The sequence below is a fragment of the Phyllostomus discolor genome, chromosome 10, assembly GCF_004126475.2.
Source record: "Phyllostomus discolor isolate MPI-MPIP mPhyDis1 chromosome 10, mPhyDis1.pri.v3, whole genome shotgun sequence".
In the NCBI taxonomy this organism is placed as follows: Eukaryota; Metazoa; Chordata; class Mammalia; order Chiroptera; family Phyllostomidae; genus Phyllostomus; species Phyllostomus discolor.
Genome location: NC_040912.2, coordinates 83,194,130 through 83,221,618, shown reverse-complemented (window position 1 = coordinate 83,221,618; position 27,489 = coordinate 83,194,130). Strand labels below are relative to the sequence as shown.

General features: G+C 50.1%; 1 protein-coding gene across 1 annotated transcript in view; it reads left to right on the top strand.

Moving 5' to 3' along the window:
* The window catches only part of KIAA1549 (KIAA1549 ortholog), a gene marked incomplete at its 5' end in the record, with an annotated part of 119,197 nt that overhangs the window by 49,169 nt on the left and 42,539 nt on the right, over window positions 1-27,489 (top strand). Inside the window, 11 exon segments of the mRNA XM_028525218.2 lie at window positions 294-2,086; window positions 2,156-3,104; window positions 5,788-5,876; window positions 6,914-7,091; window positions 8,406-8,536; window positions 10,715-10,898; window positions 12,142-12,201; window positions 13,652-13,800; window positions 21,407-21,584; window positions 24,709-24,738; window positions 24,741-24,892. Of these exon segments, the coding sequence (XP_028381019.2) occupies window positions 294-2,086; window positions 2,156-3,104; window positions 5,788-5,876; window positions 6,914-7,091; window positions 8,406-8,536; window positions 10,715-10,898; window positions 12,142-12,201; window positions 13,652-13,800; window positions 21,407-21,584; window positions 24,709-24,738; window positions 24,741-24,892 (3,893 nt within the window).

Genomic DNA, 27,489 nt, shown 5'->3' with positions numbered 1-27,489 from the left:
CTGTTTGCCCTGTTCTGTGGTGACGTTAGCGGGAAAGCGAGAAAATGCCTTTGTGTGCACACACCGAAGCTTAAGCAAAGCTGCAGCTCCAACGTGTGACTGTTGGCAGATGCTACCCCGGCAGCGATGCTGGCAGTTCCTGGCTTCCAGTTAGCTTTTTCACTTCAGTGAGTCGTGACGATTCCCAGTGAGTGGGTCTTTGTTGAAAGAGTAAATTTTTCTTTCTGAACCCAAGGCTGAGCGTTGTGACTGGCCTTGCCTTGCAACTGACCCAGCTTTTATTGGCTTTGTAGACGAGCGTTCTGCGGCACAGCACAGCCTTCCTGCGCTCTCCGTGGAGCTCCCGCTGCAGAAGAGCACCGTGCAGAGCCCCGCACACTCGGCCTTAGCAGGAACCGCTCCGGGGCCCCAGCCTAGCCGTCCCCTCCGTGCCACGCCATCCCCAGCTGCCACTGCTTTGGAGGCAGCCTTTTCAAACCCGGGACAGCTGACCCAAAGTGCAGCAGATCACAGCATCTTCATGGCGAACTCTGTGTCCGTGACGAGCAATGAGGTGGTCCTAGAGGATGAAGAGATGGAGAACTTCTTGCCAGAAACTCAGTGGCCCACCTCCCGCCTGGTTTCCCCAGTGCAGGATGTCACAACTGGCCCACCAGGGCTGCCGGGAGAAACACAGGACTCCGTGCTGACCCCGTCCTTGCCCGGGGTTTCTTCACTAGAGGAAGAAGTGGCATCAGCCTGGGAAGGCACGGTGCACCAGCCAACGATGCATGCTGATTCCCCGAGTCACAGCGGCGCTTTCCCGGCGACTTTCCTCCCCGCCGAGGGCGTGATTCCAACTCCCAGTAGGAATTTGGTGCTTTATCCTCCTGAGCCTCACGGGCACTTACCGAGCAGGACTCTGCAGGAGACCGCGGCCTCAGGGACCGAGGGTGCTGCCGGCCTCCTTTTCGGCTCAGCGTCTTCTGTGTCTCAGCCAGGAGGCGATGGCATCACCCGTCAGCCATCTCCCCCCTCGGGGGAGGTCTCCGCGCCTCCAGAGGATGTTCTGGCCACAGGTGTGGACAGCTACCCTGAGGGGACCACTGCTTGGAGTCAGAGGCTAGGAGAAGCCATTTCTGCAGGAACAGATTCCACCGCCACCGTATTATCCCAGACAGCCCTTGCTTTTGGAGGTGGTGGTGGCGGTAGCGGCAGCAGCAGCAGCGGCATAAATTCACCTTTGTCTTCGATTCCTCCTGTGTCTGCGTCCTTTTCTACTCAATCAGCGGATGTTTCCCATAACCCTGTTCTTCCCAGCCACTCCAGGGACGCGTGGGAAGTGCCCGGCAGTTCAGCTGTCCCGGGGCACTCGGGCGGCGCCCACGCCTGGAGCCCCGCGTCTCCGCCCAGACCGTACACGTGGTGCGCGTCCTGCACCCTCGCGTCCCCACGGCTTGGTCTGTCCCCGAGCCTCGTGGAGAAGGACGTGGGGTCGGGGGACGGCGCGGAGACCGTGACTGGGTGGGACGCGAGCAGCAGCGTCTCTCCACTGAGCAGCGCGGTGGTGGACTTCGCCGAGTTTGAGGAGGAGCCTCAAGACTATGATACGCTCTTCCCCTCGAGACCTACAGTCCCTCTGTCTTCTCCTTCTGTGGGGATCTCCAGAACCAGCGCCGGTCTCGCAGCCGAGGTGTCCGGGAGCAGTGTCCTGTCCGCCCCAGTGTCTCCTCCCCCTGGCCGCCTCTCCCTGCCAGCGTCGCTCGACACGGCTTCCTCCGGCGCCTTCTCTGTCGTGGACACTCAAGGCGCGCCGCCCAGTGTGACAGCCGTGTCTCCCTCGCTCACTGCCGGGGCTCCCCTCGCCTCGTCTTTCTCCATCACGGCACACGCCCCCACGCCCTCGCTTGCTCCCGGAGATGCAGCTCCCTTTTCTCCTTACGGTTTGGATCCCTCGGGGGAGGCTTCGTTTTTCCTGGACCGAGAGCCTGCCGGTGTTTCCCGCCACGACACTGGGAGTGCGCTGGAGCTGGCTTCCGGCTTTTTCTCCACGCCGCCCCTGGAGGCCAGCCGCACGGCGCCTCCATCTTCAGGGCTCCCTGCGTCTGCGTGGGCGGCGTCGGCGTCAGCGTCGGCGGCGTCGGCGTCAGCGTCCGCATCCGCGTCTGCGTCTGAGCCTGCGCTTCCGGGGTCGAGCCTTCTGTCAGCCTTCTTCACCCCTCAGGACTTCTCTGCCCTGGTTGAGCCATTTCCATCCTCCGCCTCAACCAGTCTGCAGCCACCTCAGCCTCCTGTTCCTAGTGCCACGAGCCTGGAGTTTTCTCAGCTCTGGCTAGGGTCAGACCTTCTTTTAAATGCATCCACTTTTCTACCCAGAGGCTCGGGACTGTCGCCTCTGTCAAGCTTCCCGTCTGAGTCGATCACGTTCTCCGGAGTGCCAGCGGTTTCGCCGACAGACTCCGAAGCTCGTGTTACCCCGGCCGGCACCGCAACTACCTCCGGCTTGGAGTTTCCACTCCTGTCCCGGGAGCCCGCAGCCCCAGCCTTGGTGCCCTCCAGTTCGGAGCCCGTCCTTGACCTCTGGACTCCGGGACCTCACCTGACGTCACTTTTGAGTACTCTTCCTACAACACCCCCTCTAACGGAATCATCCCTCTTTCTGACTCCGTCACCTTCTGACGGTGACCTCCGTGCTGCGGGCGATCCCACGTCTGTCCCGTCCTCTTTCCCCAGAGGCGTTCCCACCGCCACGGTGCTGGTCACGGCCATGTCCCCGTCGTCGTCAGTGTCCTTGCTGGTTTCCGAAGCGACCCCCTCACCCGCGCCCACGGAGCCTCGGTTCGTGGGCCCGTCCTTCTCCCCTACGGAGGCGGCGAGGAACACCACTGCCGTTCTGGGTGCATCTGGTACCAGTGCTGCCCCCGACAGCGCTGTCGGCACCGTCCCGATTGGCAGCCCGGAGAGCCAGGGTCCCCACGAGAGCAGCGCGGCTCCGCCCTCGCCGTCCCTCCACCCCGTGTCCACCCCCGCGCCCGAAGCCACGGCCACTATTCCAGCGGTGCTCACCACCAGGCCGCCGTACGTGTGCGATGTCACGGTTCCTGATGCCTACTTGATCACGACCGGTAAGGAAGGCGCTGCTTGGTCCTCTCTCATGGTTGGGGCGGCCTCCCTAAGTGCGCCGTGTGGAATGCTTATGTGATGTGCAGCTTCGTGGCACGGAACGTAGGCTCGAGAGCCAGAGATCTGCTGGGTTAGTAGCCCTCACTCTGCTGATCGCCTGTGAGGTCTTCAGACAGGTACTTAGCCTCGCTGAGCCTCGGCCTCCTCCGTGATTAAACGAGGATGATAGGGGCACCCCCTTCGATGGGTTGTTGTAAAGATTTAAATGCATTGACACATGGAAAACACTTAACCCAGGGCCTGGGGTATAGGGAGCACCCACTGATAGTGCAGAGCAGTTAGCAGTAGCAATAAGAGCAAGTAGAAGATTTAAACAAACCGTAGAAGCTTTTGCTAGGATATGTGTCTGTGGAACTGGTGACCCAGTGGATGCTTAGAAGACACGGTTGAAAGAACCCTGAGTGATCAGCCAGCAAGCAGCATCGTCCCTTGCTGCTGCCTGTCCCCTGAAACCGGAGCCCGTTTGCTGTTAAAGTCCGTGCCAGTGCAGTGACTGGGTCGCTCGATCAGGCTCCCCAGCCTGTTCTTCGTGATAAATGACACAGCTGCACGAAGTCCTGTGACCTGTGCATATGTCCATACTCACATGCAGCACCCTGTGGCTGCACAGCCTGGGTCTGTGTGTTGGTTTTGAGGGGGCTGAGGGATAGACATGAACAGAGGGGGTCAAGATGGCAGGAGAGGCCGAGGAGGCGAGGTGTGGACGAGGAAGGGAGGACAAGGAGAGGCAGAGGTGGGGAAGGAGAAGGAATGCATGCTTGGTCTTCGTGCTCCATGCTGAGTGCCATGGGCGGCGTGTCCCCTGCTCGCACCCCATGCCATGGGGTGCTGCCACCCTCCTGAGGGCTGGGAGCAGCTGGAGCCTTTGCTTGTTCACCTCCACCCTCCCTAAGTAGAACAACCACTTGTTAACTCATGGGACCAGTAATTAATGGAGCACTGAGTTTGCGTGAAGTGCTATAAGAAGCTTTATGGGATATAGAGAGTCCTGCAAGGCGCGTGCATTCCAGCAGGGTGGATGCTGAGCCGTGTTTCCCAGCAGCTGTGTGGAGAATGGTTGAGGCAGAGTTCCGTGGGAGTGACTGTTTGGGAGGATCAGGGACGGGTTTGGAAGGATGTGAATTGGAGGTGACGTCTAATGAGACTGTCATCTGAAGGAGGGAAGTGTCCTCCAGGTTGAGGGTGGGGTGGTGGCACAGCCCAAGGGCATTCGGCTTGGCTGGTAGTTAGATTGTATAATGGTCGTAGTTAGATTGTATAATGGTTGGAGGTAATTACGCAGGAAAGGAGGTTGGAACACAGTGGTGAACTTTCACCTTCAGGATTAGAGTGGTCCAGAGGAGAGCTCAGAGTCCTAACAGACATGACACTTTTCTTCCATGCTGCAGAATTGTTACACAGTAGCTACAAAGTGGTCAGTTACAAGGAGCTCATTAAAAAAAAAAACTATCTCTAGAATTCCATGACATTTATACTTAGAGTGACAATGTATCTTTTAGAATTCTACAGATAATTAGAAATCATGTAGTAGTATCTGTAAGAATGTCAAATATGTGTCACTTGGATTAATGTTCACATATGGTATACATTTAATGAACTTGATGTCCTTTGTTAGGGATCCATGTATTTTAAGGAATATTTTGGGGTAAAGTTCACCCACTCCCACTGTGCATGAACACTTCCACAGTGTCAGTAGGTGTGCAGAGTTGGGCGGAAGTAGCCGGGCTGTCACGTGGTCTCCTTAAGCAGAGAGGAGTGCCATCTTTTGTGCCAGTGATCATTGTGACCCACAGGAAGTATCACCTTATTTAGAATCTTCATTTAGATTTTGACTCTGGGTGGGTTTTTGTTTGTTTGTTTTTAGGTTATACATCAGAGGAAGAGATGGTTGGGGTGGTTCTTTGTCCTCTGAAAGGGAAGCGTATTGTGTGGTTTTTCGGGTTTCTAGAGAGCACTCTCTGTTGAGCTCCTATGCACTGTTGGGAAGGCCCTGGCCACATGCATCCAGTGTGGGGCGAGGCCGCCCTCCCCACCCTGGGCTGGCCTGACCCTGGCCTTCCTCAGGAGCTCCTTCTCACCTCTTTTGGCTCTGGGGAAACTGTGGATATTTTGAGAAACCATGAAATATTTGTTTATTGATGATTCTTCTTTCCCAGCACTCTTAGACCCATATCCCAGTGTTGCAGTGTTAGATCTTACCCTGAGTAATTCGAGAAGGCGGAAGTTACGGTGGTGGGCTGTGGAACTATTTAGAGTAATACAGCAGGTCCTCAAATGATGCCATCTTGTTAGGACGTTTATGAGATGCTGAAGGAGCTTGCCTCTTGTGGAAAACGAGAACTCCATGTTCTCTGTGCCCTGGCTGGGCCAGGACAGAGTTTGATTCCCGGTTTCACCCGCCAGGGCAAAGAGTTGAGGGTTTTTGCGGCGTGCTGAGCTGATGCTGAGCGTGGCTGACCTGGTGTCTTCAGAGATCCACTCTGTTCTTTCCTTATTGGGGTCTTATGTACAAAACAGTTTTTTTTGGAGCCGCCACCACTCTGGCATGGCCCGGACTCTGCCCTGGGGCCCGGAAGTGTGGTGCCCATGTGATTCACAGCGACACTAACCTGCGTTGGTTTGCAGTGCTGGCCAGGAGAGCCGTGCAGGAGTACATCATCACGTCCATCAAGGAGGTGCTGAGGGTCCACTTCAACCGTGCCGTGGAGCTCAAGGTGGGTTCCCACGGCGGGGAGTCCCAGCGGGCGCCCAGGTGAAGGCATGTGACAGTGGTCACGAAACGCTGTTTCCCTCCCCCATTTCCACCCTCCCCCCGGTGAAATGCCTGCTCGTCCTTTGGGTGTCTCCTCCAGTGTCACAGGGTCAGGGCAGCCCTTCCTGACTGCAGGCTGGGCCAGGGTTAGTCCGTCGGAGGGCTGAGTCGGGCTGAAGGGGCTGTAAGGCCGGAGTTTGGGGTGACAGCCCAAAGGGTCGTGCTTCTCTTGATTTACACGAAAGGGCTTGGATTTGAGTTTAAATTAGATCTTAGAGAGAGTGCATGCCTCTGTACATTCAGTGAGACAGAGACACATTTCCAGTGTTTCTGGTGGGCACTGTGCCAAGGCCTCCCCTCCCCCGATAAGCTCGGCAGCCACGCTGGGGACCCCGCACTTCCCAACAGGAGTCACGGGCCACGTGTGGCTGCTGCACATGCGAAGTGGGGCTCGTTTGAATTGAGATGGGCTGTCAGTGCCAAACACACACTGGATTTTAAAGACTTAGTGGGACAAGGGATGTCAGGTAATTTGCATTGAAACGATATGTCACATATATTGGGTTAAGTAAATGTCCTTGAAGTTAATTTCACCTGTTTCTTTTTATGTGTGTGTTTTTTTTAATGTGGCTGCTAGAAATCTTATAATTGCATGTGTGGCTCACCTATTTCTTTTGGAAAATATTGCTCAATAGAAGAACTATTTTTTCTATGTGGGTTAAATACAGCAAACACATTGAATTCTCCATAATTCCTTATTTAGTTCGTTCTCACTGTCCTCGCTCTGGTAATTTTGTGCTGTTTTAGGGGAGGAGAGCAGATGTGTGAAAGTAATGACTCAAATAAACTTTTGACGGTCTGTGAAGCCCTAGCCCTCCATTTAAAATGAGCTATTTATTATTTTTTTTACCTCATTATTTTCCCACTCAATACGGCTTCCTGTCTTTGGGTTGATGGTAACTTTATTTGATGACTATCACGTCTTGTTTGTTTTCGTAGGTGTATGAACTGTTTGCCGACTTCACTTTCCTGGTCACATCTGGCCCCTTCGTCTACACGGCCATCTCCGTCATCAACGTGCTCATAAACAGCAAACTCGTGCGCGACCAGACGCCGCTCATCCTGGCCGTGAGGCCGTTCCTCCTCGCGCCAGAGTCCAGGTTCCAGGTTCAGACAGGTGAGGTCGCCAGCCACGGTGGTTTTGACTTGTAAACAGAATCTCACTTTACTTTTTTAAAAAATATTTTTAAAAAATTTAGTGAGGATTTAGAGAACCTTATTTAAATTTTCAAAAGGAGGCTGACTATGAAAAATTGCTGGCATAGACGAAAGTACACAGGACAGTTCAATGAACCCCCTGGACCTGTCATACGGTTTCAGTAATTTTCAACGCCCTGTTCCATCCACACCCCATCTGCCTTCCCTCCTCTCACATTATTTTGGGGGTTTTTTTGGTTTGTTTTTTCATTAAATGTATTGGGGTGACATGGGTTAATAAGCTTATACAAGTGTCAAGTGTACATTTCTATGCTGCATCTCCTGTACATTGTGTTGTGTGCCCACCACCTGGAGTCCGACCATTTTCCGTGACTGTGTATTTGACCCCTGTTCCCCATTCCTGCTCCGCACCCCTGCCCTGCCCTGCCCTCCGGTAACCGCCACACTGCTGTGTGTGAGTTTTTGTTGGTTCTCGTTCATTCATTGGTTGCTTTCAGCTTTATATCCATACGAGTGAAATCGTGGTTCTCGAGTTTTTCTGTCAGACTTACTTCTGAAACACTGCCATTTGCCACAATGTGGATCTTGAGAGCATCTCACATTATTGTGAGAGGACATTGTCTCATTCATAAATATTTCAGCCTATGTCTCTGAAAGAGAAGGGTTATTAAATATAAACACACAGATACATGTACACACACATACATGTATCCATACATACATATGTATCTGTCATTAGTAGATATCATTATCACACTCCCTGAAATTCACAGCTATTCTTTATACCATATTTAACTTTTTAGTAGGGACATTTTTCAAACGTACAAACGTAGAGAGAGTAACGTATTCAGCCCACATATGCCTGTCACTAAGCTTAAAGAAATTATCAACATTTTCCCAATTTTGTTTCATCTCTTCCCTACACATTTTTTGAGGAAGCTGGAGTGTTTTAAAGAAATGCCAGATGCCATGTCATTTCACCCATAAATATGTCAGAATTAAAATCTAATTAATTCACATATATTTGAAATGTTTCAGTTAAGTGTTTTCCCACTTAAAAATGATAACGTCACCTTCAGCTTGCATATCTTCCTTTGGTGCAGAGATGGCGCTCTGCGTTTTCATGATAGATACGTGAAAAATAACACGTCCTGGGACTTAATCCTGCCTAGGGACGAACTGGTTGATTTGGACACTCTGTCTGCCTCTCCGTGTCCCTCGGTGCTGAAGGAGCGCCCAGCTCACGGGCCTATGGTTGCCGTCTCTCTTGCAGTCCTGCAGTTTGTGCCCCAGAGCGTGGACACCGGCTTCTGCAACTTCACCCAGCGCATCGAGAAGGGCCTGCTGATCGCGCTCTCCGAAGTGAGGAAACACCACCTGGGCACGTACAACTTCACAGTGCAGGTGAGGAGAGCGCCGAAGGCAGGGCAGGATGCTTTAGCCTTTAGCCTATGAAACGAGGAACTCATTCATAACGTTTCACCGAAGATGCACTTAACTCGTGCTAATTCCCTCCAGTGGAGACTGTTCTGTTCACAGGGGTCAGGGTGGCCCTCCTTCCATGGCCTCGGAGCGGATAAGCAGGGAGCTCAGCTGTGGTGCTCGGAGGTGAGCGTATGCAGGAAGCTCAGGAAGGTGCTAAAAAGGAATTGTATCGACTTGTAGATATCCAGTGGGGGAAATGCGTAAATACACCAGTTTGCATGTTGCAGAATGCCGTGCAAGGCAGTGCTTCACTCTGAAAATAGGGAATGTAGCTGCTTGTCAGAAACCAGGCTTTGTATGTATCTGTGGAAACTGGTGATGTTTTTCTATTTCTTTGAGCTCTTTTCCTCCATATTCTTTGCTTTCTTTTTCTGGAATTTATATTAAGTAGGTCTTGGATTCACTTATATTTCCTGTTTTTCTTACATATTTTTAAATCTCTTTTAAAATTCCCTGCTTTTATAGATTTTCTACTTTGTCTTCCAAGTCATTAACTTACTCTTCAACTGTGTTTATTGTGTTACTCAATCCCTCTATTGGGTTTTGTGTTAGCCATCTCTTTTTCACTATTCTTTGCTCCTTTTTTATTGTAGCCTCTCCTGCAACAATGCAGCATTATTTTGCATGAGGATGTAATAGCACCTTGAAAGTCTGAGGACATGAGCGTTTTTAAAAAGTTGTCTCTGTTCCCTGAGTTATCTGTTTTTTTCTGCAGCCATTTTACTGTGTTGATCTTGGTCTTTTTGTTTATAAAAACCACATTATTCAAAGAACACTATTATATATTTTTTAAACTTCACTGAAGGATATGTTGATGATTTTAGAGAGGGAAGGGGAAAAGGGAGGGAACTAAGGAGGGAAAGAAAGGGGGAGAGAGAGAGAGAGAGAGAGAGAGAGAAACATCGATCAGTTGCCTCCTGTACGCACCTCGACTGGGGACCAGAGCCACAGCCTAGGTGTGCACCCTGACCTGGAATCGAACCGTCAACCTTTTGGTGCACATGACGATGCTCCAACCCACTGAGCCACCTGGTGTTAGTCATCTGCAAGTTCCTGGAGACTGATGGTTGGCTGAGGTTAGGAATGAAGGAGCAAGTGGTTAATTTGGCAGCTCTTTCGGCTTCCCCCTTCAACTGTCCAGTCTGTTTCCATGACAGCCCTGTGTCCTGATGGGAGATCCAGTGGGGCCCTGGGCACAGGGCATGGGGCACTGGGCTGTGGCTGTGCTGTGGCCGGGCAGGGACAGACAGACCGGGACCCCTGCCCTCAAGCAAGATCAGGAGGTTGTGCCCTGGGATGGAGCACATGAGTGTGTTTTTTGGGCAGAGCCATCCTTTTGTTTCATTTTCTCTCCTTTTTGTCTCTTGTGAGCAGTCCCCCCACACCTCCTTGCTTAGGGGCCTACCCTGCAGTGCGTCTCTTGGTCCTGGGCAAGGAGCTCATCGTCCTCAGGGAGCAGTGCCTTGGCTGTTCTGGGTGGAGATGTGGCTGCTGTTGGCGCCTCTGCGTGGGCCTGGGCGTGGCAGTCAGGAAAGAGGAAAGAGGAGGGAGGAAACTGACTCGGCTCCTTGGCACGCAGCCTTGAATTAATCGTGGCAGCGACTCTCGGTTCCTGTGGATCTGCCCGTGGAGCCCGCCCTGGCCCTGTGGCCCCCCGGGGAGAACGACTCTCAGCTCCACGGGCATCCGTGTCTGTGTGTGCTGGGGCTTGTCCCTCTGTTCTGGTTTCCATCAACGTGATTCCAGCCTCTCTCCAGTTCCCAGAAATTTGACAGCATCTCAGGTTTTCTCCCATTCTCAGCACTGCTGTGGACTTACTCCTTTGTGTTCAGGCTCATTGTTATTTCTGTGGGATTTGGGATGAAAGGGGGAGGGACAATGGACACACATGCTCAGTTCGTCACTTACTGTGCAAACATACTCATTCACCACGAGGACTGACAGTACTGCAAAAGGGAACCAGGCCATCGACGCCCCTGACCATTCCATTAAAAATGTTCCCCCAGCAAGGGAAGCTGTGAGAGAGAAACCAGCGTCAGGCTCTTCGAGGGAGGTTTTTGTGCACTTTAGAAGCTGACCGTGACTTGCTCCTTTCAGATCTTGAATGTCACCGTGGGCTCTTCGAGGGTGGCTCCTCGCCGGGGCCCGGTGAACATCGTCTTTGCCGTCAAGAGCGCGCAGGGGTTTTGGAACGGGACCCAAGTGAGCGCGCTGCTGCGGAACCTGAGCGTGGTGGAGTTCAGCTTCTACCTGGGCTACCCGGTGCTCCAGATCGCCGAGCGTGAGTACCGCTGTCCCGGACGGACGGCGCCGGGATGCGGCCCTGAGCGCTTTCGTCAGTCTCCCTCTTTTTCCCAAGGGACAGATTTAGCTGAAAATCAGAATGTAAGTCAGATAAAATTGGAGCTTCCCAGAGGTAAGCCAGGGTGGGCCTCCGGAGCCCTCCCCACCCACAGTGCTCTGTTCCTAGCTAGGGAAGGGGCACCGTGAAAGGTGAGACCGGTTCTGGAAAAGGCGAAACTGGAGGGCGGAAAGCAGCCCTGTGGGTGCCAGAGGGGAAGGGCGGGGGGAAAGCTGGACCCCGGAAGGGCAGCAGAGGGCAGTTTGGGGAGGCCATGAGCCTCTTCTGTACCTTTATCGTGGTGCTGGTTTCACGATGCCGTGCATTTGTCAAAACCCACAAAACTGGAACCCCCAAAAGAGTGAGTTTTATTTTGTGTACAATTAAAAAAAAGAATAATACATGAAGACAAACAAAACTTTTCTGCCTGGGAATTAGATTCATAGTGCAAAGGGAGTGGGGTGGGGGTGGGAGAAACGTTTCCTTCAAAACCAAAAACAAAATCAGCAGATTCCAGAGTTGAAATCAAGCCACAAAAACAAAAATAAATAAATAAAATTAAAAAAATAAAAAAATTTAAAATGGAACAGTCAGTTGATTCTTAATGTATTCAGTGTGCGGCTAATTACATGAAAAAGAATAACTTGTCAAATGTTGCCGTCGACCGGGATAAAATTGTTCTTTACATCGGGCAGCGGTCAGTAATGCCTGTGAAGAGATGGATAAAATAGGTGGCTGGACACCAGGTGTGCACCAGGGCTGTCCCACGCAAGCCAGGACATCGGGTCACTTGGCCCTGAGTCACTGCTGGGAAATCCGGGGGCTCTGAGGACACAGTGTGAAAACTCATTGCTCCGGAACAGTGACTTTTCCAAAGGAATATGGGGTGGTCCTGCGAAGCAGCGTCTCACCAAGTCGCTTGAGCAAGCCCGCCCTCCCCCTCTCGCTCTTCCTCCCTCCCTCCCTTCCCCCCCCCGCCCCGGGACACCCATGCTCAGAGACTGCTCACTTTCATACCTTCACCGCAATCGGACATTTTCTTCTTCTGTGTTCAGTGCTGAGTCATACAGGAGAGGCAATGTCTCCTGACTTACCCACTGTTTCCTAGAACTCTTTCCTTCCGAGTGTTGCAAACCTGTTTTTTTTACCGACCTGTTCTCCCCCAACCCTTTCCTTCTTATAGCCTTCCAGTACCCTCAGCTCAACCTGTCGCAGCTGCTGAAGTCGTCCTGGGTAAGGACAGGTGCGTTGACCTTACGTCGTGTTTCGGGAACAGTGAGAATAAGGAGTCTGTGCGGGCGTTACTGAGAAGGATGCCGCCTTTCCTGTTTCTCAGTCCTAAATTCAGGGCAAAGTGCACCTCAGATTCCTGGCAAAGGAGGAATGAGAAAGGGACTCCAACTTGGCTGTGGGGATACGTCCCACTGAGCTGTGGCACAAGAAGTGTTGGCTTCCTCTCAGATTCATGCCTCACGTCCAGGGCCGTCTGACGGGCACTGACCGTGGCCCTACCTAGAGTGGCACGAGGCTGTGAAGCAAGGCTCACTCTCTCTCTCTTTTTTAGAAAGTCTTGTTTGTTTGCTTTTATGTAAGGACAAGAAAGGTAACTTGGTGAGCAAATAAGAAGCTATTTTTAAAGTCTCGTCGGCCTGGGTCAGATATTTACAGCTGTGGCATGCATCGCCACCCCAGACTCTCACCCAGTGCCCGCAAGTGTGAGAGGCAGTAACGTGCTCCCCCGTGCCCAGTGTGTGGGCAGCACAGTGGAGCCGGTCACGAGGAGGGAGGACTCGGAGTGGCGACAGTCCCCATTCCTGAGTTCCCGCACCCTGCGAGGCCCCCTTTGTTTCCCCTGCGGCATTCCACGTAAAAGCCCCGCCCCTTTGCGAGGTGCCCTGGCCTCATTTCCCAGATAGTTTTCATAGCAGTTGAGTGACGTGCCCGCGGTCCTGTCTCAGAGGGATGTGAGCCAGTGCTGGCTGGAAGGGAAATCTGGCAGATGGTCTGCTGAGATAATCTTGTTTACAGCAGACGTCTGAAGACAGGCACCTTATCTGGAGTCAGTTTATGAGTTGAGATAAGATGCGAACTTAAGCCAGTTCCAGAAATTTTGAAATAAAGCGCAGACCAAGTGTTTGATCCTGTGTAGGCCCTCTCAGCCCCAAAGCGCTGGCCTTGCTGAGTTTCTGGGACTTCTGGCCACCCGTCTTTGCAACACGTGGGGCCTGGAGCTGTAGATGAGACTCCTGAGCCGCCCTTCCTGGTCCTCCCTCGCTTCCCCCCCTTCACGTCTCCTCTCCGGGGCAGCGATGTCCAGCCTGTGTTGCACAAGAATCTGTAGGACGTGTAACACCTGACCGTTGAGTCAGGGGCGCTGACCTCTTTTCCCTTAGCCTGTCAAATAAAAAAAAAATGGCAAAAGCCAACACAATAGTAGCCGTCCAGTGTGAATGAATCAAAATTATACCTATCTTTTTTGTCAGCTGGGCAAAAAATAGCATCCATTTTTTGGTGTGCCGCAGAATTTTAGTAATTAGTTTATGTGCGCCAAGAGGTGAAAAGGGTTGAAAATCGCTACTGTGGAGACTGGCATTTTATGGTGACCCCGTGTGAATGTCTCTCCTCCACGCACCCTTTTTTTTCTCCACCGCTCACTCATTTCGGGCCCTGTGTGTGTTTCCCTGGAAATGCAGTCCTCCTGGGGGTCGTCGAGAAGCAGCTTCAGAATGAAGTGTTTCAAGCTGAGATGGAGCGCAAACTGGCCCAGCTGCTGGGCGAGGTTTCCAGCCGAAGGCGGATGTGGAGAAGGGCCACCGTCGCTGCGGGCAACAGCGTGGTGCAGGTAGGTACCCACGGAGGCCGGAGGAGGAGGGAAGGAGAGAGAGCAGATGGAAGTCATGCCACATGTTCATGCAAATGGGAAAGGCCACAAGAACCTGCTGATTCAGATGGGTTGCTGTCTTAGGTGGCAACCCCATGTGGCAGCGTTTCAGTTCGACTAGAATCTAGACAAATATTCCCCGAGCCCTCGGTAAGGGGTCAGTGCGGGAATGGGTCTTGCAGGGAGCACAGCAAGCCTATTGTGCCAGCGGGTTGCCAGGCCATGGGATGGCCTCATTCTTCAAAAAGTAATTTTTTAAAACGCAAAATGTAGTCGACGATGGAGTGGTAACGTTCTTGAGACTATCACAGGGATGGATCATCCTGCTGGAAGAGACTTTAAGAAATCAGAGAGAGGAAAAGTTCTGCCCTCTGTTCAAGCAGCTCATCCTGCACGCCTCCCACCGCTCCTGCTTGTTTCACGTTACCCTGAACACCCTTCCCCTCTATAAAGTAGCAGAAAAGTTACAGATGACAGATGCGTTCCAGTGACCCGCATGGGAAAGTGACCCGTTTTAAATGCATAGGCGCACAGCAAGCTGGAAGTTGGGCTGTGATTTATTCCCATCTCAGTGTGCATGAATGTGATTTTGCATTTTTCCCCTCACCCACTGCTGGCTCGTAGAGCTGAGAAAGTGGGATAGTGTTGCTGCGGCGTTCCAGAGACAGGAGGCTTGGAGAAACCAGAAGTCTGGGGGCGGGTGGCTGGTGGTGCAGGGGCGTTGGAGAGAAGAAGGCAGAGCTGACCCTGGGGAGGGGCAGGGTGGCAGTGGGCCCAGGGCTGGTGTCATCGTCCCCAAGCCTCTGACCAGTTTCCCCTGTGAGTACTGCGCTCTCTCTCTCTCCCCCCTCCCGCAGAGGTGCTGGTTAGGTTCCTAAAGCAATTTCTTTGCCAGATGCGATAGAATATAGAGAAATTAAAAAATAGGAGGTTGAGAGTAATATTAGTATAAATAGAAAACAAATATATATATATATACTTACATAAATGTAAAACAAAGAACAATGAAAATGAATGATAAAAGCTTGGCCATATTCAGTAACCCTGGATTCATAGAGCTCAAGGTCTGAGTGGAGGTTAATAAACTCACATAAAGCAGTTATAAAGCACCATAAAATGACAGAGGAGATGCTGGATTAAATAGGAAAGCTCCCTAAGGTGCGAATATTGGGTATGGGAAAGCTAGCCCAGCCGCCCCTCGGGAACAAGTGCCGTCTCATGGGTTGCTTAGTAACCGCACCCTGCTTCTCCTGTGCGCTGGAGTGGCCAGATGTGACAATGGAGACAAGAAATCACGTACGGGGCATGGGACTCGTTAGCAACATGATTTGTAAAAGTGAAAGTGTTCAAACAACCTAAATGTCCAGCAGTGGGGGGATAGGTACAAAAACTGTCGTGAGTCCTTACATGTTGGAATATTGGGCTGCCATGATCATTTTTTGAATTAGGGAGTGAGGAAAAATCTTAACTGAAGAGAGACTGTATAAGAATGTATGCAAAATAACCCAACTATTAATATAAAACTCATGAAAAAGTTAATGGGAGGAAATATGCCACAATATTTACAAGGATTATCTTTGACTGGTTGAATTTGAGGGGATTCCATTTTATCCTTCCTACATTCTTCTTTGTGCTTTTCAAAATTTCTCCAGTGAACATGCAATTTCTTGAGCAAATGTGTGATTTTAATCAGAAAATAATGTTTAAAGTGAAGTTGAAAACGTTGCCCGGAACAATGGCCCCCTCCCACTGTGGGAGCATGGATTCCAGACATGAGTCTGAGAAGAAGTCACCCACCCAGAAGGGATGCTGGCGTTAGGTCTGGCTGCTGCTTTCCGGTTGGACAGGCTCATAGAATCTTCCGTTGAGCCAGGCGTCCCTGGAAATGGGAAGTATGGCTTCTGCCAGGGGAAACCATTTCTAAAATTTACCAGAACATTTCAGTGGAATAAATAGTCATGCAGGTAGAGGGACAGTTGGGTGTAATCTACTTGCTGTTTGGGAACCCCTTGTTAGCATTAATTGTAAAGGCTAATAAAAAATTAGTACAGCGCAGTTTGGCGGGAGAGGGAGTAGGTGGTTAGGAAACAGAAGTGGTCAGGGAGCTGGCCTAGAGACACCAGACAAAGGGCAGGCCGGATACAAGCCCGCCGCAGGATGGGGAGGTGTAAAGAAGTTTCTCCAGGGACGAGGGTTTGGGCCTGTGTTGTTAAGGGTCTTTGTACGTGGTCTGGAAGAAGGCATTCACAGTGAAGTCTTGAAACTGTTGATTTGCCGGAAGTTTCCGGTGGTGAAGGAGCCCAGCGGCCGTGTCTGCGGGGTGCAGAACAGTGTTACAGTTCTGTACAGGTGGCTAGAGAAGTGGCAGCTCTTTGGCTACTGGCAAGTATGGGGGCCAAAGCTTCAAACCGTGTGTGTGAAGTGGAGGCCTCAAGAGTGATTGTCGATCATTTACTGAGAACGTCAGCCAACAGTCTGCTGGAGCCTGCAGGGGCAGTAAAACTGTTGCGCATCAATGAGAGAAATAGCAACATAATAAAAAGCTCCATGTACAGAAAACTGTGATGTATCAAATGCACTAGATTCTGAAGCACTGATGTAAAGATGTACCCTGAACACTGGAGAGAGAAATTTTGGAACAAATTAAAGTACTATTTGATCCAGTGGATTGAATTTATGAGAATTTTTTCCAGCTTCATTGAGATATAATTGACAGATGACAATGTATAAGTTTAAGGTGTAGAGTGTGATGACTTGATATAAGTGTACGAGGTCTGTCCGGAGAAAGTGCAGCCATTGTTAATATAACGAGAGCGGTTTGTGGACAATGTGACCTGGCAGCCGAGGAGAGTGGACTGGAATGCTCGTGTGTGAACAATGACGACCTCACTGTACTCGTCAGTGGGCAAGGTAGATGCCCTTGAGTGAACATGTGCACTGTGTGGCCTTTGCATTCAAAGTGACCGAGCAAGTATAGCAACAGATTTGTGTCAAATTTTGTGTTAAGCTTGAACATTCCTCCATGGAAACTATTCGGATGACTCAGAAGGCCACAGCAATAGGCAGCTGGCAGTTGGCAACTTCATCACAACTATATGCCCGCTCATGCATCATGTCTCTTGCAGATTTTTTTTTGCGAGCCATCAAATCACCCAGGTGACTCAGGCCCCCTACAGCCCAGATTCAGGGCTGTGCGACTTCTGGCTTCTCCCAAAAGTAAAATCACCTTTGAAAGGGGAAGAGATTTCAGACTGTTGATGAGACTCAGGAAGATACAGCAGGGGAGCTGATGGCGGTTGGGAGAACTCTGTGAGGTCCCAAGGTCCCACTTTGAAAAGGGACTGAGGTGTCATTGTCCTCTGTACAGTGTTTCTTGTACCTTGTGTCTCCTTCAATGAATGTCTCTATTTTTCATATCATGGCTGGATACCTTCTGGACAGACCTTGTAGACTGTGACATGATTACCACAATAAGGTTAGTTAACACACCATTGCTCACAGTTAGTTTGGCATGTGTGTGTGTGTGTGTGTGTGTGTGTGGTGAGAACTTTTAAGATCTGCTCTCAGCATCTTTCAGGGGTACAGTGTGGTGTGCCTGACTGTTCACTGTACCGTATGTTAGATCCCTGGACTTACGACTGCAAGTTTCTGCCCTTGGACAACCTCTACCCATTACCCCTTCACCCGGCTTTTGGCAATCATCAATCTGCTCTCTGTTTATATGAGTTTGTTTTTTTTTTTTTTTGATTCCACATGTAGGTGAGATCATACAGTATGATCTTTGACTTCTTTCACTTCGTAGAATGCCCTCATGATCCATCCATGTTGTTAGAAATGGCAGGATTTTCCTCTTCATTTTTGTTGGTGACTCGCGTTCCATTGTGTGTATGCAACTACATCTCCTTCATCCACCCACCCATCCACCCACAGGTGGGCCCGTGGGTTGGTGCCGTGTCTTGGCACCAGTGCTGCAGAGGGCCTGCGGGTGCAGATCTCTTTCCGAGATAGTGAGTTCATTTCCTTGGAATACATACCCAGGAGTGTCATTGTTGCATCAGATGGTAGTTCTATTTTTAGCTCTCGGAGGAAGCTTCACACTGTTCTCTGTAATGGCTGTAGCAATTTATATTCCCACCAACAGTGCACAAGGATTCCATTTTTTTCCACATCCTCTCCAGCACTTACCTCTTGTGTTTTGATATTAGCTATTGTAACAGGTATGAGGTGATATCTCATTGTGATTCTGATTTGCATTTTTTTGTGATTAAAGTGTTGAGCACCTTCTTTTCATATGCCCATTGGTATTTGTATATCTTCTTTGGAAAGATGTCTATATTCTTTGCTATTGAGATGCATGAGCTCCTTGTGTATTTTGGATATTAAACTGTTATCAGAGATATGATTTGCAAAGATTTTCTCACATTCCATAGCTTGCCTTTTCATTTTTGTTGGTTCTTTTGCTGTGCAGAAACTTTTTAGTTTGAAGTAGTTCCACTTGTTTATTTTTGCTTTTGTTGCTTGTGATTTGGGTCTCCTCCCTAAAAAATTTTTACTTAGACCCATGTCAAGGAGCTTTTTTCCCTATGTTGTCCTCAGGGAGTTTTATGGTTTTAGGTCTTACGTTTAAGTCTGTTCATTTGGAACTAACTTTGTGAGTGGTCCAGTTTTGTTCTTTTGCGTGTGACTGTCCAGTTTTCCCAACACTGTTAATGAAGAGACTGTCCCTTCCACATTGAGTATTCTTGGCTCCTTTGTCAGCAGGGTCTTTGTGGTTCCTTATAAATTTTAGGATTGTTTTTTGCTATTTCTGTAAAAAAATCCCATTGGAATTTTGGTAGGGATAGCATCGGATCTATAGGTGGCTTTGGATAACATGGACATTTTAGCAATATTAATTCTTCCGTACTGTGAACATGGGATGTATTTCCATTTATTTGTGTCTTCTTAGTTACCAATGTCTTACAATATTTAGTGTACAGATTTTTCACTTGTTTTAAATTTATTCCTAAGTATTTTATTGTTTTTGATGCTATTGTGAATGGCATTGTTTTCTTTATTTCTTTTCTGATAGTTCATTGTTAGTTTATAGAAACACAACTGATTTCAATGTGTTGATTTTGTGTCCTGCAAATTTACAAATTCACTTATTCCAATAGTTTTTTTTTTTGGTGGAGTCTTTAGGGTTTTGTTTATATATAAGATCATGTCATGTGCAAGCAAAGACAATTTTACTTCTTCTTTTCTGATTTAGGTGCCTTTTATTTCTTTTTTGTGCCTGATGACCTTTTATTTTTTTTTCTTGCCTGATTGCTGTGGCTTCCAGTGCTGTGTTGAATGGGAGTGGTGAGAGGAAACACCTTTGTCTTGTTCCTGATCCTGGTGGAAAAGCTTTCAACCTTTCATCACTGAGTATTATGTTAGCTGTGGGTTTGTCATATACGGCCTTTGCTACCTTGAGGTATCGTCTTTCTATACTCAGCTTGTTGAGGGTTTTTATTTATGAATGAATGTTGAATTTTGTCACATGCTTTTTCTGCATCTATTGAATGGTCTTATGATTTTTTTTTATTAATGTGGTGTATCGCACTTATTGATTTGCATATGTGGACTGAACCTGTCCTTGCATCCAGGGATGAATCCCACTTAATCATGGTGTAGGATCCTTTACATGTGCTGTCGAATTGGTTTGCTAGTATTTCGTTGAGAAATTTTGCATCTGTGTTCATCAGAGATAATGGTTTGCCGTTTACTTTTTTATAGTGCCCTTACCAGGCTTCGGTGCAGGGTAGTGCTGGTCTTATAAAATGAGTTGCGGAGCATTCCCTGCTCAGTTGTTGGGAAAATTTTCAGCACAGTTGCCATTACCTCTTTTTCAGAAGTTTGGTAGAATTCATCAGTGACACAATCTGGGCCTGGGCTTTTCTTTTGGGGAATTTTTTTTTATTACTGATTTAATCTCTTTACTCGTTACTGGTCTGTTCAGACTTTCTATTTCTTCATGATTCAGTTTTGGTGGGTTGTGTGGTTCTAGGACTGAATCCGTTTCTTCTAGGTTGTCTAATTTGTTGGTGAATAATTGTTTGCAGTAATCCCTTTTGATCCTTTCTATTTCTTTGGTATCTGTTATAATGTCTTCTCTGTCATTTACAATTTTTGAGAACTTGTACTTTTTCATGGTTAATGTAGCTAAAGGTTTGTTTATTTTGTTTATCTTTTCAAAGAATCAACATTTATTTTGTTCACCTCTTCTGTTTTCCTAGTCTCTATTTCACTTATTTCTGCTCCAAATCTTTATTATTTCCTCCTTTCTATTAACTTTGTGCTTAGTTTTTTCTTTTTCTAGTTTCTTGAGGTGTCAATTAGATTGTTTATTTGAGACCTTTCTTTTTTCTTGGTGTATGCATTTGTAGCTGTGAACTTTCTGCTTATAACTTTTTACTGTATCTCATAAGATTTTGGTATCTTGTGTTTCCATTTTCATTTAAGATTTTTTAACTTCTGATTTCTTCTTTGGTGCATTGGTTGTTGCAGGGGTACATTGTTTAATTTCCATGTATTCTTTAATCTTCCAGCTTTCTTTTTCTTATTGGTTCTAGTTTGACACCATGGTGGCTGGAAAAGTCACTTGACAAAATGTCTGTGTTCTTGAATATGTTGAGACTATTTCAGTGGCCTCACATACAGTCTATCCTAGAAAAGGTACTGTGTGCCTTTAAGAAGAATGTGTATCCTGCTCTTGGATGGCATGTTCTGCATGTGCCTGCTAGGTCTGTAGTGTTGTTCAAATCTGCTGTTTCCTTATTGATTCTTTCTCTGAATGATCTACCCATTATTGGGGGGCGTATTAAAGAATTTAAGAGATGTATTATGCCAAGAGCAGTGGTTCTCAACTAGGGGTGATTTTGTCCCCCCAGGGTACATTTTGTCACTGTCCGGAGACATTCCGCTTGTCACAGCTGGTTGGAGTGGTGGGTGGGCACGGCTGTTGCTAGTGGCATCTAGCAAATAGAGGGCAGGATGCTTCTAAACATCTTACAATGCTCATTGCAGGCCCCCACATCTAAGAACTATCTGGACCGAAATGGCAATAGTACCACGGTTGAGAAACTGTGCCCCAGACGAACAGGGAGAAAACGCTGATAGATTTGAGAGGGGATTGGATAGAACCGTTAGTAGCTTCAGATGATGGGGGGCGAATCTAACCTTTGCGGTGGGTGTTAAGCAGGCAGCAGCATCCTCCCGTGCCATCCTGGGGCTTCTCGGCAGCAAGTCTGGATTCTGGGACGTGGCAACCCTGTGGTCTGTGTGTCCTGAGGGCCCTTGTCTCAGAGAAGACTTTGAGCAAGACCAAGTTCATTCGTCATTCTGCATGGAGGAACTTTCATTGTGACCGTCCCTCTTCCCGTCAAGCGAGCATCGTGGGGATTCTGGACCCTGGGATCATGTAGGGAGTGTATTAGGGGGGCTGGAATAAATCCCGAGTAACACAGTGAAGGCCGAGTGCCCAGAGGGAGGGCATCTGGAAGCACGAGCCTCGAAAATGCGAACGGTGTCTGTCGTCTTTCAGGTGGTAAACGTGTCTAGGCTGGAGGGGGACGACAATCCCGTGCAGCTCATCTACTTCGTGGAAGATCAGGACGGAGAGAGACTCAGTGCGGTCCGGTCTTCAGACCTGATTAACAAGATCGACATCCAGAGAGCGGCCATTATCTTGGGTTACCGAATTCAAGGCGCTGTGGCCCAACGTAAGTGCCTGAGGCTTGGCCGCGGAGGCGGGGGGTGGGGGGGACAGGGGTCACCTGTGCTGTGCTGGGGTCAGCCACCAGTCTTGTTCTGGACCCTGAACTCTGAATCTAAAGCATTCTTATGTGGGTGTAGTAGATGTGTGTCTTAAGCCCATATTATTAAGTGGCGCTTATATAAGATGTCAGTTGTTAGAAGTTATTGGAAAACACCTTTATTTCAACTGCTTGCGGTTATGGGCTTCACTGCTCTTTTTCCCACCTGGTGCTTTGTGTTCGTAGCATTCCAGTGAGTTATAGAAGCTCCAGTTAACAGTAATATTTTTTTTTTCCCCTGCTCCTGTCCTGTCTTAGGTAAAATACTGTGTTTTCTCTGTATTTCTTCCAAAACCTTGTATGTCATATTCTGAACATGGGTGGGGACAGTGAGTCACACAGGAAGCAGGGAGGTGCCCTCTGCATGTGTTGGCTTCCTCCTGGGCCTTTCAGCACAAAGAAGTCCTTGATCCTGACCCTTTGCAGTCCTGTTTCTCTCCCACCCAAGCCCCAGCCACTCCACAGTCCAGAAGGAGGTGTCTGGGTATTTCTTTATTATTTTTGGAAGATCCTAGGCCCCTGCCCGCCCTGGCACTGGCTGATCTCAGTGTGTTTTTTCCCAGCTCACAGATTTTGGGTGTTTAAAACTGAGAAAAGGAGAGGCATGGAAGAGTGTATTTCTCTAAATATACCTTCATGAATCAGACTGCTATTTTAATGTGACTGTTTTTCCTTTATGATTCTGAGAGCAACCCTTGTCAAAGCCCAGGGACACTTGCTCCCAACAGTACAGGGTAAGTAAGCGTGTAGACGGAGTTCAGCATCAGAGAATGTTGCCAAACCGCAGTGAATGTGTAAGGTGATCGAGGCCATGTTACAGAGGGACAGCTTCGAAAGTGTCCTCGGCAGTGGGAGAGGCTGGTGGGATCTACAGTTGTCCCTGCAGACCGCCCCGGAGGAGGGCTGATGGGCACCTTGCTCCACTTTGTAGCAGAGGGTGGGAGACCTGAAGCAAATGACCACCGGCCGAGGGTTCCTGTGATCTCGCGTTGGTGTGTCCTGCTGCAGAGCAGCGAGAACAGAATAAAGCGTGTCCCTCCCTTCTTTCCTGCATGACCTTCCTGGTCGCTGGAGAGGTAAAGCTCCACTCCTGCGAAGCACTTCACCTTTTTAAAAGGTGAATGGCCACCGGTATGGGCACCTTCCAAGCCCACTTCCGTCTGCTCTTTGCCCTTCCCTTTCCTCCACTTTGTGCTAAAAACCACAGGGTAACAGTCCGGGGACGGGAGCCCCAGCCCAAGGCCAGGAGCAGCCCGAGGCAGTTGCAGTCCCAGTGCCAGGACCTCGTCCAGTTGTCCCCACCCTGCAGGGTGCTTCTGTCCCTCCCACATTGTTAGTTGTCTCCCTGCAAAATGAACTATATTTAGGCCAGACTAAAAAATACAGATCGTTATCATGGTCACCTTTCCCGTTTTCCCGTGTAGTCTCCGCTCTGGGGTGCATGTGCCGTGAAGTGCTGGCCCCCGCCCACCTGTGCCGCTCTCCCCAGGGCCTCAGCCCAGACCTGGAGCAGCACCCAGAATCGTTTTCACTGTCTCATCTCGGAGCAGGTGCATGTCAGCCCCACAGCATGTGTTAACCTTAGGGGGCGAAAAGAGCGCACAGCGTGGCCCCTGCCCCTGGAGACTGAGATGTGGCTGGGAAGACACGACTTAGAGCAGTGCCCGTAGTCATGAGCGAAGTCGCCTGGCGCATCAGCACGGTGCGCTGGTGTGATAAAGTGCATCCTAAGGGAAGTAGTAAGGCACCGTCTGCAAGACAGAGCCAGCTAGAACGAAAGACAAGGAGAAGGGAGTGTCATGGAGAGATTGTTGTGAATCAGCCCTGAGGAGGGAGGGCAGGGAGGAGGGGGCCCGTTGGTTTTCGGAGCCTGGCGGCTGGCCCTGGAGCTTTAAGGAGAGCCAAGCCCTCTGAGAGGATGAGGACGGAGTGCAGGGGGCGAGGGCCCGGTTCTGGGAGGCAGGATGAGGGACAGGAGCTGGCGAAGGAAGTTCAGGACAGAGTCATTGAACCATGACTGTCCAAGGCCATGGAAGGGGCGGGGGGTGGCAGGAGAGTGAGGAGTGGCGGATGCAAAGGAAGTTTGACTTAATGTGGTTTTATTTTACTTTATTATTATTTTCTCCAACGTGCTCTGTCTGGCCAGTTTCATCATAGAACACTTGTGCGTGATTTACTTCTCGCCCCTCTGCTCGGGCACGCATCTGATGATGTCAGAGTCCCCGGACCAATGGCAGCCCGGGTGCACACTCTGCCGTGTGTCCCACACGCTGTTCCCAGTGTGGGATCCTCGGCCCCTGCTCCCCGCGTGGTGGTGGACCCCAGTCTGCCCACTGTTACACAACACTCTACTCCAGATTCCCTTAAGGTGGGACAGTGGTGGCGAGGACGGCCAGCTTGCCTCGTCTGACCATCCTCAGGGTCTGCGTGTGCCCCAGCACGTGCTGTCCACTTTTCACAGTGAGGTGGGGCCTGGAGTTGATGGACTCCAGGGACTCTGGATGACCCCAACCAAGAGTAGCTGCCACGCTGGCCGGGGGCGGAGAAAGGAAGTGATTTAATGTGGTTTTAAAATTGACGGCTGGTACCTTAAGTAAAGCAATATCGATTACAAGCCACGTGTCACGGGTTCAGGGAGAGAGACAGCTGAGGAAACGGAGGCAGCCCCCAGACGTGGCCTTTCGGATTTCTGACTGTGGGCACGGAGGCGTTCCTGCAGGGGGCACTGCGGGCGAGCTTGCAGGCTGACTGTCAGGAGCCCCGGGGGGGGGGGGGGGCGGGGAACCTGGCTTTGCCGCTGAGTGAGCTGTGTTCCTTTGGATACATCGTCCGTGTCGCTGTGACCCCTGCCGTGCTCTCCACGTAATCTTCCATGTGGCGTCTGTTCACCCGGTCGAGTGTCCTGTCATCAGATCACAGCCGCTCACCGGTTGTCTCGAGTGGAGGTGACAGGGCTCGCACTGCCCCGGGGGGCTGTCCCGGGGGGGCGGGGGCAGTCACTCATCCGCCTGCCTGTCTTCCTTGCCCGCAGCCGTGGACAGGGTGAAGGGGCCGTCGCCGGAGTCCAGAGCAGCAACCTCTGGGTCATCGTGGGCGTGGTCATCCCCGTGCTGGTGGCGATGGTGATTGTGGTCATCCTCTACTGGAAGCTGTGCCGCACGGACAAGCTGGACTTCCAGCCCGACGCCGTGGCCAACATTCAGCAGCGGCAGAAGGTGAGGGGCCAGCCCCCGGCGTGCGTAGGTAGACCCGACTCGCACGTGAGGTGGGGGGGGGCTCGGGCTCCGGGTGCAGACAGAGGGCCAGCAGGGCAATCTCCTGGCTGTAATGGCGGTGCCCCCCTGCCCTCGTGTTCGTGGGCCGGGACCCCAGTTCCTCCGTAGCGTTAACTGTGTGCCGAGGAGACGGAAGAAGCTGTGTAGTGGCCGTGCCTAGCCTTCGGGGGCCTTTGCGTCCACTGTGCTTTTGTTTGCGAGACCATCAGTCAGCAGGTCCCATCTGTTCTGGGGACGAATTCTGATCTCTGTCAACCCCCGATCTCGTCAGAGAACAGGAGCCAGGGCAGATTTTCTCCGGTCTGTGAGTCTGTTTCTTTCAGACACAGCTTCATTGGATGGCCCTTTGTTTTCCGTCCACTGCAAGCCCCTGTATCCGCCTTGGTCAGGACCACTTAGTCATTCAAGATTGGTAATACCTGCCATAAACATCTCACCTTAAATGTATGAGTAGGTGTTTAGTTTCCGATTTTTCAACACACCTGAAGTTTTTTTTGTTGTTGTATTTTTTGAGTGTTTGTCTACTGAGAGGAATTTCCTGGGGTCTTTTTTATAGTAAATACCCACAACACACCAGAGCAGTTCCCAGTTTGGGTTTCTTTAGAGAAGAGCAAAGCAACCAGAGAGCAAAGTTCCCTGGGTTTTTTAATGCTTCCCCACCTCCCACTCTGCAGTCCTTTAGAGTTAGCTCACTGGCTCCTCATTTGACAGCAGTGTTTTAGCAGCTCCTTGTCCATGTCTTTCTAAAGTATTTTAGTTTTTATAGGGGTAGCAATTCTCTTCTCACCTGTTTCAGCAGTTTCTGCAACGTTTAGTGGTCACATACAAGTTTTAGAGCAAGGATACCGACTCTTGGCCAGTGTCTAGTTCACCCGGCGTGAGCGAAACCGTTCCCAGGGCCGGAGAACTCACTGCCTGTCGACATTCTGCACAGCAGGGATCAGCCATTACTGAGGGAGAGGAAAGTGATCGTGAGTCGACTACATTTCCTAACACGTACCCTCTGTGGGTGTCGAGGACTCGCTCAGTGCTGAGAGCTGGATAAGAAAGAGCAGATAAGAAGCAGGGAATTGCCTGATTCAGCTGTGGATTTTATTCTGATTGTGTGGGTGCAAAAAATTCTGTGCGTGACAGACCTAGCCCTGCTGAAGGAAAATATAAGTATTGTTTTAAACTTTATTTCACTTTTGTAAAAGTAAACGAAGCATGTTCTTTCTCTTATGAATTAAATAAGTGCAAAATCTTGATTGAATTGCAAGTACATTGGGTTAAATTATCAAGTATATTGGAAACATTTTATTTTTTTAAATTTATTTATTTAATCCTCACCTGAGGACATGCTTATTGATTTGGGAGGGGGGTGCACAGAGGGAGAGAGACAGACAGACACTGATGTGAGAGAAACATTGATTGGTTGCCTCCTGCATGCGCCCCCACGGGGGGGTCAAAGCCAGAACCCTTGGGTGTGCGGTACGATGCTCCAACCCGCTGGGCCAGCCTACCAGGACTATTGGAAGCGTTTTATATATTAATATTGTATTTGTTACATGCCCCCATTTATTATTACATAGTCTGCCAAGGTTGTTTGGTTCTTAGACTGATGAATGGCATGGGAAAAACTGGAAAAAAGTAGTACTTGGTGTACGAAGTGGTTCAGAGTGTGAATTTTACCGTAACGAGATCAACAAGAGATCTCATTGGAAATGATTTTGTTCTGGGGCAAGAGTACCGTTTCAGAGAGATTTAGCCAGCACAGACGGTCTGTGTATCTTACGTCTTTCACGCTGCTTGGTCTCCAGTGTCAAGGCTGGTTGCCGAAGCCCGTCCGTGACCTGCTGCTTCAGGAAGCTGTCCGAGGGCAGCGTCTCTGTGGCACAGCACAGGGCAGTCCCCAGCCTTTCTCCTCCTCCCACTTTCACTTTCCCAGCGACTGTCGCGTCCCAGACGTGGCTCCACCTCAAACGGGCAGACTTTCACATGCAGCCCCCAGCCTCTGGAGCCGCCCCTGCACTGTCACGGCCTGTTCCCGGGACGGTCTTCAGCAGGGGACCTCCCGAGAGAGGACACGTGGTGTTTGGAGGGTGGAACCTCCCAATGTTTCAAAAGCACCGGCTTGCTTTGGGTGGCGCCGGAACCCACTGTGTGGATCTGCCATGTGTTTGGAACAGGAAAACGGTGATCTCCACGTAGCTGAAAAACAAGTTCTCTACTTCGTAGGCTCTTCTGAGCTTATCTGGTAATAGCCAGGGGCCCCTCGCCTGTTTCCCGGGGGCGATTGGAAAAGGTGCTGTCTCCCCAGTGACCGTAAGAGGTCTTCGTCTTCCTGGGGTGCTCCTCCCCTCCCCTCCCCTCCTTTCCTCCCTCCTTCTCCCCACACCTTCCCCCCACTCCACCCCCTTCCCGCCCCCCCAAGCTGCCTCCCTACTACTCTCCGAAATCTTGTAGCAAACCCCAGATCTCTGAACATCTGGAAACAATGAGTCTGTGGACCACAACTCCACACCCCCTCCCCCTGTAGGAGAGGGAAACCTTCAGAT